The sequence below is a fragment of the Crinia signifera genome, chromosome 3 (genome assembly GCF_055691185.1).
Source record: "Crinia signifera chromosome 3, ASM5569118v1, whole genome shotgun sequence".
Taxonomy (NCBI): domain Eukaryota; kingdom Metazoa; phylum Chordata; class Amphibia; order Anura; family Myobatrachidae; genus Crinia; species Crinia signifera.
Window position 1 is genome coordinate 250836763 of NC_139219.1, and position 20444 is coordinate 250857206.

Here is a 20444-nt window from a genome sequence, read left to right on the forward strand (position 1 = left end):
CATCTGCGTAGTAGTGGTAGACAAGGCTATGGCGCCTAATTATTTCCCCCAGTGGGGAGGGGCTGATGGTATCTACCTGCTGCTGTATACTTAAATCTTTATATATTTCATAATTTTTTTTTTCATGTTTATAAGCGCCTGGAACTCAGGTGCTGTATTATGAAACATGGAAATGTTAATTTATTGTGTGGCATTGTAAAAGTTATTAGTATTGATTATTATCAGTAACAAAAGACAGTGTACTCACTATTCCTCCAAAATATTTATTGTTAAGATTGATTTTGTATATTAAATAGAACTGAGCAATCCTTGAGAATATATTAAAATCTATACATTTGTTAGATTCACCACTTAAATAGTTGTTATCAAATATTCAGCACATATACAGTAGTTGTGTCATATACGTGATTATTATGAGCTTAGTGATTAGTAGTTTTGGATGTTCATATCCTGAGTTTGATGGTGTGATATTTATTATGGTCTTATTAGAAGATACTGGATATTCATTAATCAGTGTCCACTTTAACAATAATCTAATGCCATATTTAATACAACTTAACTAAAATATAGTAACAAAACACTGTAGATTTTTCATGGTTATACTGATTGTGTTTCAACTGTTTCGTCTGGATATAATAGAAATCCTGTAAATATGCTATCATCTTCATTGCTAACATAAATACCATTCCAGTCCCTTGAAACCTCCATCCAAACCATGTCCCCAGCATTTAATTTCAAAACCAGCATTGCTGAAGTCTGGTCTATCTCTTGGCCGTACAGGGTTTCACGACTTTTAAATATCTTCTTATTTTGGGCAATAATACTTATGCGAGCTGGACGTCCTCTGACTGTCACATGAAATGCAAACACATAGGTTCCTGCAATTGTACAGTTAAACTTCCCTGTTGTCGGGTTGTAGTCTTCTTGTTCATTGTACACTAATCGGTCAAACTTTATGGGAGTATTAGGAGCAGGAAATGGTTTTGATAGACCCACTGAAAAGGCTGATTTTATGGGTTTGGGATTTTCCCCTTTAGATCCTTTAAGACCCCTAGAACCTTTTTTCCCAGGAATACCTCTTATTCCTTTTATGCCAAAATTGCCTTTTGGTCCAATTGGACCTATTAATCCAGGTAACCCAATCTCACCCTTATCTCCTTTAAGTCCTGTTTCTCCCTTCTCTCCACGATCTCCATCCAAACCATTTATACCATTCAGTCCTGCATCTCCCTTAATGCCCTTATCTCCCTTTAACCCTCTCTCTCCAGTTTCTCCTTGATCTCCTTTTTCTCCAATATCTCCATAATTTCCTTTGTCTCCTAAATCTCCCTTTTCTCCTTTGTCTCCTTTCTCCCCATCCATACCTATTAAACCTTGCTCCCCTCTTTCACCTCTGTCCCCCTTTGTGCCATTTTCACATATATCGCCTTTGTTTCCTTTCTGTCCTTTTATACCAGCAAGTCCAAGATTTCCTTTTTCACCTTTTGGTCCAATCTCACCTGTAAGAGTAAAAATCATGGGTTGTTTATTAACGGAACATGACATTTTGTGTTTAAAAATCAAGTTCTTTAGTTTTTATTGGATTTATGACATCACTTTTACCCTTTCGAGTTATCTGTAATCTTTTGGAATAAATCAATTTTTATAACTTAGAATATAATATTTTCTATACATTTTTTTCCATAATTAGTGTTGTGTTAAAAACTTAGGGCCTTATTCTGGTTCACTCTTAGAGGCAAATTCCTTATCCAATGGACAAAACCATGTGCACTGCAGGTGGGGAAGATATAACATGTGCAGAGAGAATTAGATTTGGGTGGGGTTTTACTTCAAAGTGAGATCTATATTGCAGTGTAGAAATAAAGCAATCAGTATTTTCCCTGCACAGAAACAAAAGAACTCACCCAAATCTATTTCTCTATGCACATTTTACATCTGCCCCACCTGCAGTGCACATGGTTTTGTCCATTGGAGAGGGAATTTGCCTTTAAGAGTGAACCAGAATAAGGCCAAAAAGCCTAAAGTATCCCACATTACATTCTAAATAATAAAAAATAAAATCCCAAACTGCCTTCAAGGTTTTGCACCTCATGAAACTATAATGGTGATTATCACAGAAGCATATCTTCTTTATATGCCTAACTTCATATGCACCAGTCCCGAAAATTAAATGGCCATTCTTGGTACAACAGAGAAATCTTATTGTGATAGTTGTCAAAATCTCAGAGATTTCAGGGACATTTTGCTGCTAAGCAGGTGAGTCGAAGCACATCATGAGCAGCACTGTCTAGATCAGCTCTTCTCAAAATGTGTGTCGCAAATGCTTAATGAAGAGGTTCTCAAACACAGCCACCCCAGTAATCCAGAACGTCCATGTCTGGCCACAAGTAACTTAATAGTAACTAATTTAGTTTAATTTAATGATCTATGTTGAGCAATGGAAATGCTTAAAACCTCATTTAAGAACTTCTGGCTTAAGTTGAACGTCCATGTCTTTTGACCACACATGACAGTGGGGTCAAAAGAAAAAAAACAGGTACTGTAGAGCCCTGCAGAGTGGGCTCTGGTCATTTAGCTCAACAAGTGAAGAAGAGTGTGCTTGTAACTGTGCTCTAGGCCAGTGGTTCTCAACCTCAGTCCTCAAGTACCCCCAACAGTGCAGGTTTTCCACATCACCTGACAGGTGCACAGGTGCATGCATTATTCACTGACACATTTTAAAGATCATAGGTGGAGCTAATTATATCACCTGTGATTCTGTGTGGAGACCTGCAAAACCTGAACTGGGGTACTTGAGGACCGAGGTTGAGAACCACTGCTCTAGGCCAGTGGTTCTCAACCTCGGTCCTTAGGGACCCCCAACAGTGCACATTTTCCAGGTCACCTCACAGATACACAGGTGCACTAATTACTCACTGGCACATTTTAAAAGATCACAAGTGGAGCTAATTATTTCACCTGGAAAATGTGCACTGTTGGGGTTCGCTGAGGACCAAGGTTGAGAAACACTGCTCTAGGCCACACTCTGCCATTCAGCAGAGCAAGATGAGAAGAGTAAACCTGCCCCTCTGTTCTTGGACATGATCTGGCCAATCAGCAGAGCTAGGGGAGGAGAGTGTTCTTTCCAGCTCTTCCCTGCTCCAATGGTTACTGTGCAGGTTTATAATAACAAAGGGGCAGTTTTATTAAGAGTGGTGAAATGATAATGATAGGCCAAAGATAATGCTCAAGCCAATCAAACTTGGTGTTTTGAGCGGCTTTCAGCTCAAAGTCGACCAGTGTGTAGAGGCCTTTACACTCTCCTGCAATTCCATATGCCACACTAGTCGTGTTGTGCAACGCGCCGACATGCTGATCCCACTGACATAGGTTGGATAGATAATCATGGCTACATATGTATTGTGGAAAACGTATTTGCACCTCAAACGCCATTGGCGTATTACGGTCGGCCTTTACGCAATACTCAGGCGCAGTCGCGTCTTATTAGCATAAATTCACGGACAAGGACGGACGTAATGCATTAATGGCTAAATCATAGTGATATTCCTTTTTGTATGTACATTTGTGTATTCCCCAAAGTATTGGAATATGATCGTCCATACTTTATATGTAGAAATGTTGTAATTGCCGCCACAGACGCAAGGTCAGTATGGTGATTGTAAAGTGATCACAATACATGACCTTAGATATATTTTGACTGTGTAATGTAGTGAATCATTATGTGGGACACCAAGGACAAATCAATTCAAAACAGGTTCTTGCCTCATGGCCAGAAACAAAGGAAGATATCCCTGTGGACAGGAGGGCCAATAAAGAGAGGCCCAGTCTCTTTGTTTTGGCCAATGCCAACCAAGATTGACTTCCCCGCCCCCTTACCTGCCCCCAAAACTATACTAGATGTTTCTCAGTCTTTCTCTGATCTCCCACTCTCACCAAGAAGATGTGATCCAAGGAGGACGCTTTTCCCCTGTCTCTGTGGCGGTAATTGTATCCATGTGTGTATGCTGGTGTTAGGATGGTGTTGGGCCTACGTTCATTTGCATGTATAGTTATTATAGTTTATAACCTGTGTATAGTCTAAACAGTATTGTGTAAGTACCATGTAAATATCTGTTACCCTTTTTGGACCATTTTCCCATATAATATACTATCTGTGATCTTAAATATAACCGTGTGTCTATGTGCATCATTTCTTTATACTTATTATGGCATCTCAGATGCGAAAGACAGGTTTATTATTATAAGTGTGGATAGCGATTATCGCTGAAAGATAACCGTCAGTAACCAGAAAGTTTATATTGTGTGGTATTTTTCAATATATATATTCTTAGGAGATTAGTCGTATTAGCGAGTGATTCACACGTATAGTCACATGTGGGGCCGCATAGCCATGCAGTATAGATTTATTTCTGGAGAAGCATATAGTAATGTATATGGGTTTATTACCTTATCAAGTCAGTGAACAGGTTCAACATGTGGGATACATTGTACAATGGATAGGAGAGCATCTATTCATATGCTAATGTTGTTTACAGCCCTCCAAAGTGTCTGTAAATAGGAGAGCATTTGCCTAACTCTGAGTTAGGTAAATGCTTATATCACTATGGTAACCTTGTTGCTAAGGGTAACGGTTTATATGTATTATAAAGGTAACAAATATAGTGTAACAATTAAGTTAGTCACCGGTTTGTTATTGTATCGGTTTTCACAATTGGCGCCCAACGTGGGGCCTACAATCTTTAAAACTGGCACAGCGATACGGAGTGCATCTCATAATGCCGGAGTCACTTTTAACGCGTGAGAGTGTACCCTGAGTATTAATTGAGAGGCGTCCGAGCTGTATCGGTTTGAAAGTTGCTAGGAGTTAGGCCCAAAGACGGTGAAATTGTTATACTGTATTTAAATAATTTTTTTTTTTCTCTCAAATCATTGTGTATTGTGCATAAAGACTGTTTTGGAGTGCTGAAATTCTGTTTGCCACAAATGAGGGATTTTTGGTGTTTGATTGTCTAGATTGAGATTGAGAAACTCTGTGTTGATAACAGAGCAATTTAGCTGTGTGCTGTAAACTGACCCACAGGTTTCCTTCCCCCGCGCTGCTGCATTCCATAAGATAAAGCATTATAGCAGCAGCAGCAAGGAGGGGGAGAAGGAGGAGGGGCAGAAGCAGGAGGGGGTTTGAATGGGTTTGTTAAACTGTATTAGCCAGAAATGTACAAAGTTTTTTTTTTTTGTATACACGAGGTGATAAAGGTATGGAGTTATAAAGTGTGATTGTATTGTTATAAAATTGTAAGCTGTGATGCAATTGCATTACTGATGTATGCATGTGAGTCCAGTGAAATCACACTCAAACTGTATGCTAGCACGTTTATTTTTGACTGAGTATACAGTGTGAGAGTGGACAATCAGGACACATGCTAGATGCCATTTCACATGCGATCGTGTTTATGTAATCTACATTGGGACACAGACGCATGTGCGAATGAGTATGCAGCGTAATTGCGTGCGTGACGCAAGAACGTCTAAGTGCGCAATAGCGTCTGTATAGAGCATGGTACAATTAAACAAAGGTGCGCGTATCTTATGCGTGGCACCACCGAGTGCACCCAGGCGCATTTGCTTCCGAGTGAACGCGCTTGCCACAGACGCACTTGCGCTTACTTGAACACGTGCGTCCGGGCCTGCGCCCATTATGTGGAAGCATTAGCGATCCGTTTCCTTTACAAAATATATTACCAATGATACAAATACTTATTGATAATGTATTTTAGATTAATACAATCACAATTTATTCGATTTTACATTGTTATTGCATTTGATAAAACAATTCAAACACCTTTTAAGATAATATTTTGAATTTTAAGGGAATATGTCCTGGAGCAGTATTCGGGGACAGAACTACCATGATGGGAATATTTTCTGTACAGAAAAATAAGTCTGCTTGTGTGAACCAGTGAGTGTATTGAGTGAATGCCGGTCGTAGAACGCCGATCAGAGGCAGCGACTGAAGCATAATCATAGAACGCCGATCAGAGGCAATGGTTATGAAAGTCTATTAAATCAAAGCAGCAAACAAGTCTGTTTTATTTAACAAAGGCGGTGGAGGTTACTGTGGAATCAGTGCTGATCAGCGTAACCTGCTGTACTACTGTAGGGAATTGCTGAACACCTCAGCTATTAGGTAGTTAAAGACCGCCGACCAGAGGCATTAACTAGGTTGAGGTTGTTTGGTGGTTACCACAGGCAGTGCGGAGAGCGAATTGCTCGCTGTAAGGGGCAATAGTTTTGTGGGGGACCTCAGAACCCCACCGATCCTCTTGGCAGGAGAGGTAGCGTTCTCTTGGAGAAGGATCGTCTGTGTGAAAGTGAAAGGTTAGGTCCAACCGGCAGTGCGGTAAAGAAACCGGTTGGAATTGACCATAGGACATAAGGTATCCAGGGATAAGTGACAGAAAGGTTAGGTCCAACCGGCAGTGCGGTAAAGAAACCGGTTGGAATAGACCAAAGTGTTAAGAGGGGCGTGAGTTACATGCCCAAAGAATCTCCTGGATACATTATTAAACAGAAATATGGCATATGATGTGTCATACCTGAATGAATGGGTCAAGCTGACCAAAGAGTGTGAGGTAAAGTTCCCTGATACTGGTAGTTTTGGTCCTGAAGTTCTGCTCACAGTGAAAGATAAAATTTGTCAAATTTCATTCAAAAAGGAAAAGTTGAAGCAAAATGATTATGTAAATTTGTGGCAAACAGAAGTTCAAATACAAAGTCATAAGAATTGTTTAATGAACGTGGGCCCAACTAGCTTGGGAAGTACAGCTGCACACACACCCCATGTTATATTACCAAGGGGGCAATTACCGCCACAGGAGAACCTAAAATAAATGTACCATCTGAAAATGTTATTAACTTGTACCTTGTTTTAAATCCCACTTAAGGATCCTGAAAGTGAAGCCAATATAATGCTGACCTCAGCCGCCTCCTACCCGATAAATGTGTGCCAGAGACAATCCCAGTAAAGGAGGAATTATAAGAACTTCCAGTTAGAGGAGACGGCTGACGCCAGTAATCTACAAGGAGGGGCAGGTAAGTATGACACACCAGACACCACAGAGACAACCATGTTAGAAAACCAAGAAATTACTTGTGTACGCCCACCTTGCACCCATCATGCCCCTTATGGAAAGCCAGACACGGATGGGGTGATTCCAGTAAGGCAGGTGGGTATACATTGCCCTCTGACAAGGACAGACTTAATGTTTTGATCCGAGAGTTCCCTGACCCAAGACAAAAACGGCCTGTCAAAAGTTTATCAGAGATTTAGGAAAATTCACATAGACTCACAAATAAGGATTGGAGTATCATATTGGGAGCCTGTCTTTCCCCATACATTGGCCAGGTGGGGGAAAATAGGATTTTAAATGGTGTTGACAATCAGGAAAATATACGATTAATTAATCTTCAATTGAGCAAGTATTTTCCTTGTACTACTGAGTACAACAAAATCTTTAGCATTCAGCAAAAGAATACTGAATTTCCTGGTGAATATTTTGACAGGTCATTGACAGACAGTTCGAGATGCATAGTTACCCCTGACCGAAACAATTGAATCCCATAGGGAGATGGTTGTTTCTGTGGTTATAGAAGGACTAAAAGAACCACTTAGGACTAGAGTGCAATCCTCTTTTCCCGAGTGGAGAGACATGACAATAGACGTCCTTAGGGAGGCTGCCACTGACCAATAGACTAATGACCCTTACCATCCGTGCTCATAGTAACGGACCAACCAGACCCCAGCATACTGAACAACAAAATAAGACAACCCCAGAATGCTTCAAATACAAACAGTAAGGACATTACCATAGAAATTGTAATATGGAAGGAAGGTCTTATACCAGTCACAAAATAGTCGCAAACCCAGCAACAAACCCATGTCTCATTAGACAGTTGGTGATATTACCAAGAATGAATCCCATGTTTCTCTGGTTTTGCATTTTCAATGCAGGAATTAAGTGAGTCAGACAGACCAAGACAGGTTCCACATGAAAAGGAACCTGGTGTTGTATTTTTAAGAATTCGAAGCAAGTCAGAACTCCTGCTTTGGGTATGCCTGACCACAGGGACCATGTGATTTGCACTGCAAATAACTTGCTGGGTGTGCGACCAAAGTAGTGATGTAGAAACCTGGTGATGCCAGCTGACCCAATGTCGTACTGCAGTGAACAATTCAACCCAATTTCTCAAGCACTTCCTACTTGTCTACCCAGTGTAGTTGCCATAGCACTACCGGTAAACAAGACTGAGGATGTGTTGTTGAGGTGTGTTTTGGCTCTTTTTGCTCCCCATACAGTCTGGACACTCCCAAAATTCTGCCTAAACATCAGCCAAGTTCACTGAATGGAACTTGCATTGAAAATTATAAATATTACCAGTAATATTGTAAACCCAGCAACACTCTTATCAGGTGTGCCCTCTAAGGCACAGAGGGGGGAGTTGATGCTGAGGTTGCTGGAATGGTAGAATTTAGTGAGAGCCTAGACGAACATGATGGCGTGAAGTGTTTGAATCGGACCTTTGCAGCATATCCCCAAAGGGTGGTAACAACCCATTGGAAGAGGTAGAGATGAGTAATTTTTTTTTTCTTCCCACTGATGGCAGCTGCCACAGAGACACCGAAATGGGGGAATTGTGCACTGGCTATACCGTAATAGATGGAGAAGGTATAGTAGAGACTGGGTCCCCTTGGACCATCTCACTCAGCAACAGTGGCTTAATTAGTGCCACTGATCAAGATGCGTGAGCTGGCTGAGGGAAAAGCAGTCAATACCTATGCCAACTCTAAGTACGTTTGTTGGGGTAACACAAGAGATTTGGAGCCCTATGGCGCCTCAGAGATCTTGTGACAGTAGCTGACACTCCAGTGGCGCAAGCATTGTATATATGAGGACTACTGACAGCCGCACAGCTGCCGGACGGAGTGGCTGTTATCAAGTGTAAAGCAAACACCTTTGATAAGGATTCAGTGTCACTTGATGATAGCCATGCTGGCGGGACAGCTGGGTGAGCCACGCGCTCTGCGTATAATGTTTTTGTTCCCCCTGTAAATGTCTGTGTCTTTATATAGAGGTGCAAGATTTGTGTTCCCTGCAGGAGAAAGCAGTCTGGAAGCCAAAGGGATGTGGACAGGAATGGAAAGATGGACAAGGAAAACCAGTGACTCCCAGAGCATGCCACACTGTCATGGCAGAGATAGCCTATGGCTTGACTTGTCTTGGTAGGGAAGGTATGTGATAACTGGTCAAAACTTACTGGTGGGCCCCAGAGTTCGGTCCACAGGCAGGTAAGACGGCAATGTCATGCCTTACTTGTCTGAGGAAAGACACTGGAGAGGCTGTTCCCACAGAGCCATCTCCACATTCCTCCTCCAGAGGATTCTTTGCAGGTAATACAAATTGACTTTGTACAGTCCACTCTAGAACTGTTTAGGAATTTATTTTTGTTCTCTTAGTATGTGTTGATGTATTTGTTTAGAGATATGGTATCCTAAAATTACACACTGTATATGAAAAGTCTTCCAAGTCATGTGTAAGCTCCTAGGGATTGATGGTAAACTCTATACTCCTTGCGGATCCCATTGAGCAAAGTTATGGTTGAAAAAAGGGTTTGCTATGGCCTAAGGCATTGCCGATTGTGCTGTATAGTATCAGAACCACTCTCATAACTCCACTTAACTTGTCTTCCCCCTCCTCCCTTCGAAATATTGCTCAGAAGACATCCACATTATGGCTAAAGTGTGATAATAAAGTGACTGTTTATATCTTATGAAGGAGAACCAACAAGTTACAATGCAGCAGAGAAAGTTATCAGTGTTGACATCCTAATTGCCTGTAAAGGACTGTGATTGTCTGGAGCCAGGGGACTTTTGTTGTGATCTGAAATTTGTTTGCCCAAGTTGTTTGATAGATCGGTGATAAGGACCAAGCCAAGTATTATTATTCAGCACCACAGCAGTAAAGGTTGCAGAAAAGGAAGCTTGGATCCATCCGTCCCGTTGTAAAAAGGTCAATGTCCCGGAAGTGGTTGATGCTAGAAGCGACGAGAAAGAAGTATCGCTAGAAGCTCTTGCTCCGGGGAGACTGAGAGACGACTAAAACCGACATATCCAAAAAGGCAAAGGAAAGACTACCCTGATTATCCCCTGGCCAGACGAAGAAAGAAGCAACAGGCAGAAGATGAAAACTTTACTTTGTTCTTGTGTTTTTCCCATCTCTTTTCTCCCCAAGGTGTTGCCGCTACCAAAGGGTGGATAAGGAGAGGCGGAGTTCTGACAATGACGTTTATTTTTATCTGTGACAAGCAAGCATTTAAAGGTGTTTTTGTGAATCCAAACGAATGGTGTTATTTAGGTGGAGCGATGACCCTTACACATGACTCATTGGTAAAATTCTCAAAGAAATGACTGTCCCCCGCTCTCTCAAGAAATTCTCTACATCATCCTGGAAAATTGTTTTTTTTATGATACCCATCAATGTTTCTTCCATCATCTTCTATAGGTCATATGAAGTTATATGTTGTTCACCCTATTACACCCTGCGGCAAGGTTATACAAACACACGATCAATGCAGGAACACCACACTTACACACACACGTCCCCAAATGTATCATTCCAGTCAGGCGTGTCTGGGCTGTGACCCTCTAACTGTTGCAGGGCCATGGTTTGGACATGCCGACAGTAAGTAAATGTACTCCCCCCATTTATTATTAATCTTGGATTAGCCATAGCGCAAAAATGATACATCCCCTCTTACTGCACATACACACACGATCCACGCTTCACAAACCTTTCATCAATGAAAATTTGTATGAAAAATGTACATTTTTATGAAATATGGAAATTAATGCGAAATTATGAATTATTAATTGTGTAGTGTGATAGTTTTATTTGACTATCAAAGGGTGGACTGTGGAAAACGTATTTGCACCTCAAACGCCATTGGCGTATTACGGTCGGCCTTTACGCAATACTCAGGCGCAGTCGCGTCTTATTAGCATAAATTCACGGACAAGGACGGACGTAATGCATTAATGGCTAAATCATAGTGATATTCCTTTTTGTATGTACATTTGTGTATTCCCCAAAGTATTGGAATATGATCGTCCATACTTTATATGTAGAAATGTTGTAATTGCCGCCACAGACGCAAGGTCAGTATGGTGATTGTAAAGTGATCACAATACATGACCTTAGATATATTTTGACTGTGTAATGTAGTGAATCATTATGTGGGACACCAAGGACAAATCAATTCAAAACAGGTTCTTGCCTCATGGCCAGAAACAAAGGAAGATATCCCTGTGGACAGGAGGGCCAATAAAGAGAGGCCCAGTCTCTTTGTTTTGGCCAATGCCAACCAAGATTGACTTCCCCGCCCCCTTACCTGCCCCCAAAACTATACTTGATGTTTCTCAGTCTTTCTCTGATCTCCCACTCTCACCAAGAAGATGTGATCCAAGGAGGACGCTTTTCCCCTGTCTCTGTGGCGGTAATTGTATCCATGTGTGTATGCTGGTGTTAGGATGGTGTTGGGCCTACGTTCATTTGCATGTATAGTTATTATAGTTTATAACCTGAGTATAGTCTAAACAGTATTGTGTAAGTACCATGTAAATATCTGTTACCCTTTTTGGACCATTTTCCCATATAATATACTATCTGTGATCTTAAATATAACCGTGTGTCTATGTGCATCATTTCTTTATACTTATAATGGCATCTCAGATGCGAAAGAAAGGTTTATTATTATAAGTGTGGATAGCGATTATCGCTGAAAGATAACCGTCAGTAACCAGAAAGTTTATATTGTGTGGTATTTTTCAATATATATATTCTTAGGAGATTAGTCGTATTAGCGAGTGATTCACACGTATAGTCACATGTGGGGCCGCATAGACATGCAGTATAGATTTATTTCTGGAGAAGCATATAGTAATGTATATGGGTTTATTTCTTATCAAGCCAGTGAACAGGTTCAACATGTGGGATACATTGTACAATGGATAGGAGAGCATCTATTCATATGCTAATGTGGTTTACAGCCCTCCAAAGTGTCTGTAAATAGGAGAGCATTTGCCTAACTCTGAGTTAGGTAAATGCTTATATCACTATGGTAACCTTGTTGCTAAGGGTAACGGTTTATATGTATTATAAAGGTAACAAATATAGTGTAACAATTAAGTTAGTCACCGGTTTGTTATTGTATCGGTTTTCACAGTATATGGATGTCATTCTTCAAGAATAACATGAACTTTTCCTTTGCTTATTGATAAATGCCACACACAGGCACTCTTCTAGTAGTCAGTTGGGAGAAAAATACTTTATGAGGGATAAGTAAGGGGTTGACACATGGAGAATGATTAATAGATAGGAATCTTTCTTTTAATGTAATTCAACATTCAAAGCTGTATACAAATCACAATGGATCTTGCCATTTAAAAAATCTGTGGCCACTGCATCGTAGCACTTATGCACACCCATTCCATATATGCAAGTGTTGCATATTATAGTAACCAGTGTAGTCGCAATAAGAAGTTTTGTTGCATTACATTTTAAATAAGAAGTATATTCAGGCAATGCTTGGTGCAAACAAAATCACAGGACACTTGGTGTGCCAAGTACAGTTTTTGTCTCTACTGCAGCAACAATATATGAGGATATATATGTCAAATTAATTATTGCATTGCACTGGTACAGATGGAGCACCTCTCAGCCAGCGCCGGGGCTCGCCAGATTGCCCCTGCTGGCGAGATGGTGCACCATCGGACTGGGACCCGCGAGCATCCCACACGCACGTGCATCCAAGTTACCGGGCAGTGGGGGACATGAACCCATCTCCCTGAAGCAGAAGTTACGGGGGAGCGGGGAGGTGGGGACAAGCGTCTGGGACTGGCAGCAAGGTGGTGGGGACCAGTGGGGAGCTCCATTTGAAGGGAATGCGTGCACATCCCCTTCCAGCGGCTGGTGGTGGCTGGCGGTTGGCTCTCTGATCGTCAGCCCCCGGCTGGATGAAGAGCGCTCCATCTGTACCTGTCAATAAAAAGGATATACAGATGTAGCCACACTCATCCATTGCGTCAGTACGCCTAGGCAAGGGGTTTGGCACACCACTATTGTAGTGCGCTCAGACGACTGAGGTGCGTTGACTCACGCCATACAATATGCATGCAATAAACATCGCCACCGCTGGGTGGATAATGCTCCACTAATCCATCAGTGGATTGATTTACAGTACAGTACAGATGGAGCCACGCCATTCACTGGGAATTGGAAGCTCTTGCATGTTGCTATCAGCAGGTGTCGTATGCTAGTTGATAAGTGTTCTGGAGACCCGTGTTCGATTCTTAGAGTGAGATTTTTTTTTGTTGGCTTTTTTTCGGAAACATTTACAAAAGTTATATTTAATATTACTATGCACACACAAATAAACCTGTTTCTTTTAAAACCTTTCCATGCATCTCAATGCATCTCAATGCACATGATCAACAGCATAATGTTTAATGTGCTGTGTAGTACTGCCAGGCCGACTGAATGCTGTATCAGCCCTTCCATTACATTCATGCCAACCTCCATCTCTGTGAAAAGAGCAGTCCCCCAGGGAAGGGGTCCGTGTTAACTAGCTGTATGTCAAATATACTGTCTTGGCTTACTGGACTCTACTGTACACTGTGTGCATCCAAGTGTACACTGTGACAACTGTAGTTTTACTGCGCAGAATACTGTGCACACAAATCTAGAATGGGATCACTCTTTACATAGACTCATGAGCACAGTTCGCTATAACCATTTTGTTCGTTGCTCGAGTATGACCTACTCATACTGTTTGACATACCTGCTGCTGCGTAAATCTGTGTTCAACCAGTGTAGCGTAATGAGATGCAAATTACCCACATCTCAATCTGATCAAGCATCGGTGAAATGTGCTGGAACATCTGATCCAAGCCAATGAGGACAAACGTCACAATTTACAGAACTTAAAGGAACTTCAGAGATCTTGTGGAGACCATGCCTCGATAAGCCAGAGTTATTATGGTAACACAAGGAGGACCTTTACAATATTATAATGGTGGTTTTATGGCTGGTTGGTGTATGTTATGTATGAACTGTACTCACCAGCAATAGAATGGAAAAAGAGTACATTTGTAAGAACCATAGCTCCTGTAAAGAGTATTTGTACACACTATACAGAATTTAGAAAATAGACAATTTGATGATACCAAACAATCATAAAATTGTGATGTCAACAAAGCACCATAACCGTATGTTGTATGTAGTTAAGGCAGCTCTGATTACAAATACACAGAGCAGGTCACAGTGCCATATGTAAAATAAGTGATGTTGCATAGTATTAACATGTGTTATATGGTCATTAGGTCGACACCATTAGGTCGACATGCTGAAAGGTCAACATGGGTCTAGGCCGACAGGTCATTAGGTCGACACAAGCATTAGGTCGACATGGTCAAGGTCGACAGTCAAAACGTCGACATGGGGGTTTTCACCTTTTTTTATGAGCCGACGTGCCAACAGGCGGTATTTCATGCCCTCCCATTCACTACAGAGTGGTGGGAGAATAAAACAGTGTGCAAAGTGTAGTGAGGTAACGTGTCTGAACCATGGCGAGCGCAGTGAGCCATGCGTGGGAACACAGTGCTACGTTTCAGTGCCCATGTCGACTGTGTTGACATTCGGGTTAAAAAACAGTGAAAATCCCAATGTCAACATTTTGACTGTCGACCTTGCACATGTCGACCTGATGCTTGTGTCTATCTAATGACCTGTCGGCCTATACACATGTCGACCTATACACATGTCGACCTTTCAGCGTGTCAACCTAATGGTGTCAACCCAATGCTTGTTTACCTTCTTGTCGTAGACCTAATTATCCATACCCAGTGATGTCATGACCTATAATCACTTAGCAGTAAAGCTGTGTACACACAGGGCGATAGGGGCTGAAATCGCTTGAAATATGGTCGCAGGCGACCATATTGCCAGTGATGGGAGTGTGCCCCGGCGATAAATTATCGCCGGGTGCGCGCTCCCTTTTTCAGCCCCGTTCTAATTGCTGGTCGCAGGAGCTTGCTCCTGCGACCAGCTGATTACCTCTGCGGCACCGCCGGCAGAGGTTCCCTTTCATCAGCGACCATCTCTGGTCGCTGATGAAAAGGAGAAACTGAACAATATATTGCTCAGCAATGTATTGCTAGCAATATATTGCTGAGCAATATACAGTATATCCCCCGTGTGTACCGGGCTTTAGGTGATGCCTTCAGTAGTTATCAGGAACATATATGTACTACATGACACAAGCCACACTATCCGGTAGGTTACAGTATGTGGATTTTCTTGCAGAACTCTCTCCAAGCAACATCATATAATAATAAATTATTCAATGTTCCCAAATTATTATACTACATCTACCAGTGAAGCATATGCATTAAGTGTGCCAGGTTCCTCCAGCGAAGGAATCTACAAATTTTGCAATGCTACAGTAATTAAAATGTATTTAAATACCACTGTAGTAACATCTATGTTTCCATAATTGCTATACAGTTATCAAGAACACATCTCACATTCAGAGGGAACTAGAGTAACAAATTGTTAAAGGCTTTCCCTTGGCACAAAATGGGTTAAATCAATTATTTAAACAGCATTCTTTAAGCAGAAGCACATGTTTGCTCTCCAGTCACACAGGCAGGTTTCAATGTATGCCTGTCTGCTACCTGCAGTATGTATCTGACAGATCTCTCAGGGCATTGTTTCTCCTTCAACAGAATCAATTTGAACAGAGGTCACTGGAGCAGTTTCATTACAAGGGAGGTAGAATGAGAAAGAGACAAGCATAACTGTGCATCATTCATTATCATTACCTGCTTCTCCTGGCCTTCCCGGGATTCCGGCAATCCCACTGGCTCCATGTTCACCGTGCTCCCCTTTCTCACCTACATATAAACATCTACATTAACATTAGCACTCATTATGGAAGGATAGTCCCCAAACACAAAACAATGGGAAATCAATGTGCTTATGTCATTTTTTTTTTTAAATCAGTTATTTTGAAGAAAACAATAGGAACGCAAGACCGGAAAAGTGAGATGAGTTTATTGGGTTCTTCATGCTGCTATTGTATGTATCAGAGGCGTACCTAGATATTTGTGGGACCGTAGGAAAAGTTTGTAAGGGCAACTGATGGTGATAAATGTATGTAAAACATATTACTTAGACAGCAAAGATGGGCCCCCTTCAGCTCTGGGCCCCATAGCAGCTGCACCCCTTGCACCTATGGTAGTTACGCCCTTGGCATGTATCAAAGTGTTTCTTCTACTATTTTAGTTCTACCCTGTTAAAGAAAATAACATGTTTTGTTTCTACACTGGCATAACCCAATGGGAACCTACTGGCCTCCCACATTTCCCATTTTTCTCTTCAAGTTGTTTATCCTAATTGGTAGGTGGTTGAAGGGGGGGGGGGGGGTATTCCCCTGCGGCACATAAGACAGGAACTGCAAATAGAATGAAACTTCTATTTAATGTTTTGTGCCACAAATATTCTAATCTAATCCTTACTAAGGCAGGACCTTCCTGTTTGTTTGCATGTCCATCATTGATGGACAATGATTTTCCACCAATGGTAGCTTGTTGGAGACCAAAAGTGGTAGACACGACGATGGACAACCCTTGACTTTAGGATGTGCTTCAATAAATTGCCATTTAAAGGTAAGAATGAGTTGATGCTTTGTCCATCACAGGTGTGATCATGCCCACTTACTGTATGAAGTGGTTAGATTCTATTGTGCCTGTCACCCCAGTTGGAAGCTCTCATATATTAGGAGGTCTGCATGATGTGTTACAGTTGCTGCCTGGACCCATGTGAAGACTATTCTACAACAGACTACAAGAGTGCTTGCATTTGCCGTCTTGTAGTCTGTAAATACAACTACTGGTAAAATGTATATTCGTAGAAGAGATTTGGGCAGAGACTGCATTGTTGCTTATAGAATTTGTCTACATTTAGCTCATAATCAGTAATTATTCTTATCGTAAAGCAAATCTATCTCTGCCTCTTTTTTAGATCTAGAGAATAGTTTATACTTGTAATCCTTGGATGAAAAATAAATGTAAAACAATTCAAGAAAAATGTAAGTCACTAACAAGATTTATAATGCTTCACCTACACACTTTTTCCTCAAGGCACACGATACAGGCAAAGGTGGAGTTTTATTTAATACAGCGCTTTTTCTATGAAAAAGGTGTTGGTAGTAGCACAGAGTAGTAGCACGTTAATTACCAGGAGAGTAATGAGAATTTAAATAAAAGCAACATTTTTATATTTATATGTAAACATATCATGCACTCATTACACGTAAAATGGCACCACATGATTTAAAAGTAGAGTTATGTTGACTCGGTGTTTAGATAACACCTTTAATAGGTTCATAAACAAATATTGTCACTGTGTCCATTCCTATATTGCTTCCATATAAGACCATCCAGTCAAAGATACTGTAGACGTTATCTGTATAGCAGGTCAACATACCTCTACTTTTAACTCATTAAGGGATGGCACCGACCACTGGGTGTTTGGCTGGGGAGAGAGGCTACTGCAGCAGGAGTTCATCCACTCTCTTCACAACCGCTCTGTGCAATACGAAGGGGGAGCCCCTTCCTATCAGCACCACTGCTCAGGTGCATGTGCTCCAAATGAAATAATTAGGTCCACCTGCGGTTCTTTTAAAATGAGTCAGGGTGCAATGAGTAACAAATGTGTTGACTGACCAGCGCTCAATCACTAAAACTGTTACCCCAGAAGAGCGCCACTATCACTTCAACTGTCAGGGTACAATGAGTGTATCATAAAGAGTAGCCAGTCAGCTGATTGCGGTACTCATTCTGTAACCCCAGTCATCTGATCTTCTGCGAACTGAGATGCTGTGACGTTCTACTCAGCATCTAAGTATACAGCGATGATCAGATGCTGTGTTCACAGCACAGGAGCCCAGCAATCAGAGGAGCACAGGGGTAATCAGTAGCACGGCCATAGTCTCAGGGGGAGAGATTCACAGGGACAGAGCTTTCTCACCAGCTCTGTCCTGACTTGTGATATTTGGTATGCTCTTGCACTGTATTCAAATATCGCTTTGTGTATTTATCACATCATATAGATATGCCGCAAAATCTTAAGCATGCAACACTTGTGTCAGGGCTCGGGTCTCTGGTGTTCCCGGCTGTGGCAGCAGTGGGCCAGTGGTGGATGCTGGGTACTGGGACACGGAAGGCTTTAGGCTAGGACAGTTCAGAGAAGTAACACTGACACTGCAGGCACAGCTAGGTGGGGGGAGTTGATGAGACTCTGGTCAGAGGTCTAACACCACCGACGGTTTTCACCAGGGACACCCGCAAGGAGGTTTGGACTCCGCTGCGTTCGGTGGCGAGGTCACAGCCCTCTGGCCTGAGTTCCCCACAGCTAACTGGCCAGTCACAGGAGATGGAAAGTGACTAATGACAGTGAGCTTGGAACTTGGAGTGTGGAACCTTGGTCTGCACTGGCCTGGTAGACCAATGAGTAGCCTGGAAGCCGACACGGAGCGTTGACGGCCTGGGAGCTGGCACGAAGTGTTGACGGCCTGGGAGCCGGAGGAAGTGTTGACAACCTGGGAGTTGACATGGTACTGTAGACGGCCTGGGAGCCAGAGGGAAGTCGATGGCCTGGGAGCCGGAGAAGTCTTGATGACCTGGGAGTCGACAGGAGCTTGTTGATGACCTGGGAGTTGACACGGGAGTTGACAGCCTGGGAGCCAACACGGCTGTTGACAACCTTGGAGTCGACACGGGAGTTGGCGGCTTGGGAGCCAACACTGGGAATACAGGAACTGCAGAGTTTACACCTGAGTCGACTTGGGAGTCACAGATGGTATGGCCCTTTAAGGCAAGACACACCAGCGAGTGGATAAGGAACGCGGGTGCATGCGTAGATGTGAACGCACACTGCGGTTTCTGACAACCTGGGGGGGGGGGGTTCATCATTTTAAGCACATTCAATGAAAAAAAACTTTTGTGCCGCAAAGCTGATATTTTTTGTTGTTGTTGTTGTTGTTGGGCCATATACTTTAGCAAAAGTAAAAGATTTGACATTAATGACTTTGAATTTGCATGACAGAAACACTGGAACTCTGTACATGTAAGTGGAATGGCTCGCTGTAAAGCTGCTTTGTCATGTATCATTTTTCCTATTTTTTATTTCTTACTGCTATAAACACTAGAACTGAAATCAATACACAGTCAATCATACACACCTTTGTCCCCTTTGTATCCTTTTGGACCTGGGAGACCAGTTGTTCCATGTGGGCCTGGCAAACCAATGTCCCCAGTATCTCCTTTGGGACCTGTAAAATGAATGTGTTAAATACTGTATATTTTTCAAAGTGCAATTTATTTTCTTGACACCATCAATGCAATCAAGTACCAGTCTGGGTTAACATTAACATAGTGGTTTTCAATGATAGAAAATCCTTTGACATCTCACCACCTCTATTAATGTTATTTGGTATTTAAGAATGGAATCGATATGTATAGTAAAAATCACGTACATGAAACAAATGCTAATCACCTTCAAGGTTAGCTTGAAAGCAAGTTCACTTTTTATTCAAGCCAGTGCTTTTATAGGAAAAATAACTACTAATTTACTAGATGGGTCACCTTTATGTCAGAGCAAACTATTGTTCCTTATCCTTGTGACTTATCTGTATTTTGTCATTTCAACCAATTAGTGTTGTTAATTATAACCCAAACAATAGACCCCAGTTGTAAAAACGTTAATCTTATACTCTGTAATGTAAAATACATTTTTTTAAATGTATTTCCCTTATGCTGTTGATCACAGGTGTTGTCAGAACCTTGTGGGCCCCGTAGCAGAATTTTCAAGGGGCTCCTGTTTCAGTGCTTCTAGAGAGACACATTTCCGCAGCAGTTGTTGATTGTATGCCCCGTAGTACAGGTGGAGTCGCACTCATCTATGCTGCCTATGGCGTTTGTCCCAACAACTCTCCACAGTGCGCCTAGTCACATGGCGGCACAAAAAGTCTCACAGACAAGGCGTATGGCTTTACAGGTGAGTGCAATTCCAGCGATCATCCACTGCGCATGCGTCAGATGTCTAATTCAATACTATAATGAAAGAATCTGTATTGCTTGAAGTTTCTATTGAAATGCACTATAGCAGCGGAAATACTTTACTGTATTGTACAGAATGTTAAACAGACATTTTTCTCATAAAATACTATTGCATAGACGTGCATCTCATTGCACTATCTCTATTTACAGTTCCCTAGTTCATTTTATGAACGATAGTAGTGCCTAGTTAATATTATGCCCTATAATGGAAACC

At 41.8% G+C, this 20444-nt stretch overlaps 1 protein-coding gene across 1 annotated transcript in view; it reads right to left on the bottom strand.

Moving 5' to 3' along the window:
* Positions 1 to 258: 258 nt before the first annotated feature.
* OTOL1 (otolin 1) overlaps positions 259 to 20444 on the bottom strand; it is a 49662-nt gene continuing 29476 nt past the window's right edge. Inside the window, exons 2-4 of the mRNA XM_083177840.1 lie at positions 19354 to 19443; positions 15932 to 16003; positions 259 to 1499 (exon numbers count right to left, since the gene is read on the bottom strand). Coding sequence (XP_083033966.1) covers positions 598 to 1499; positions 15932 to 16003; positions 19354 to 19443 — 1064 coding nt within the window. The 3' untranslated portion in view covers positions 259 to 597. The remainder of the gene's footprint in view (positions 1500 to 15931; positions 16004 to 19353; positions 19444 to 20444) is intronic.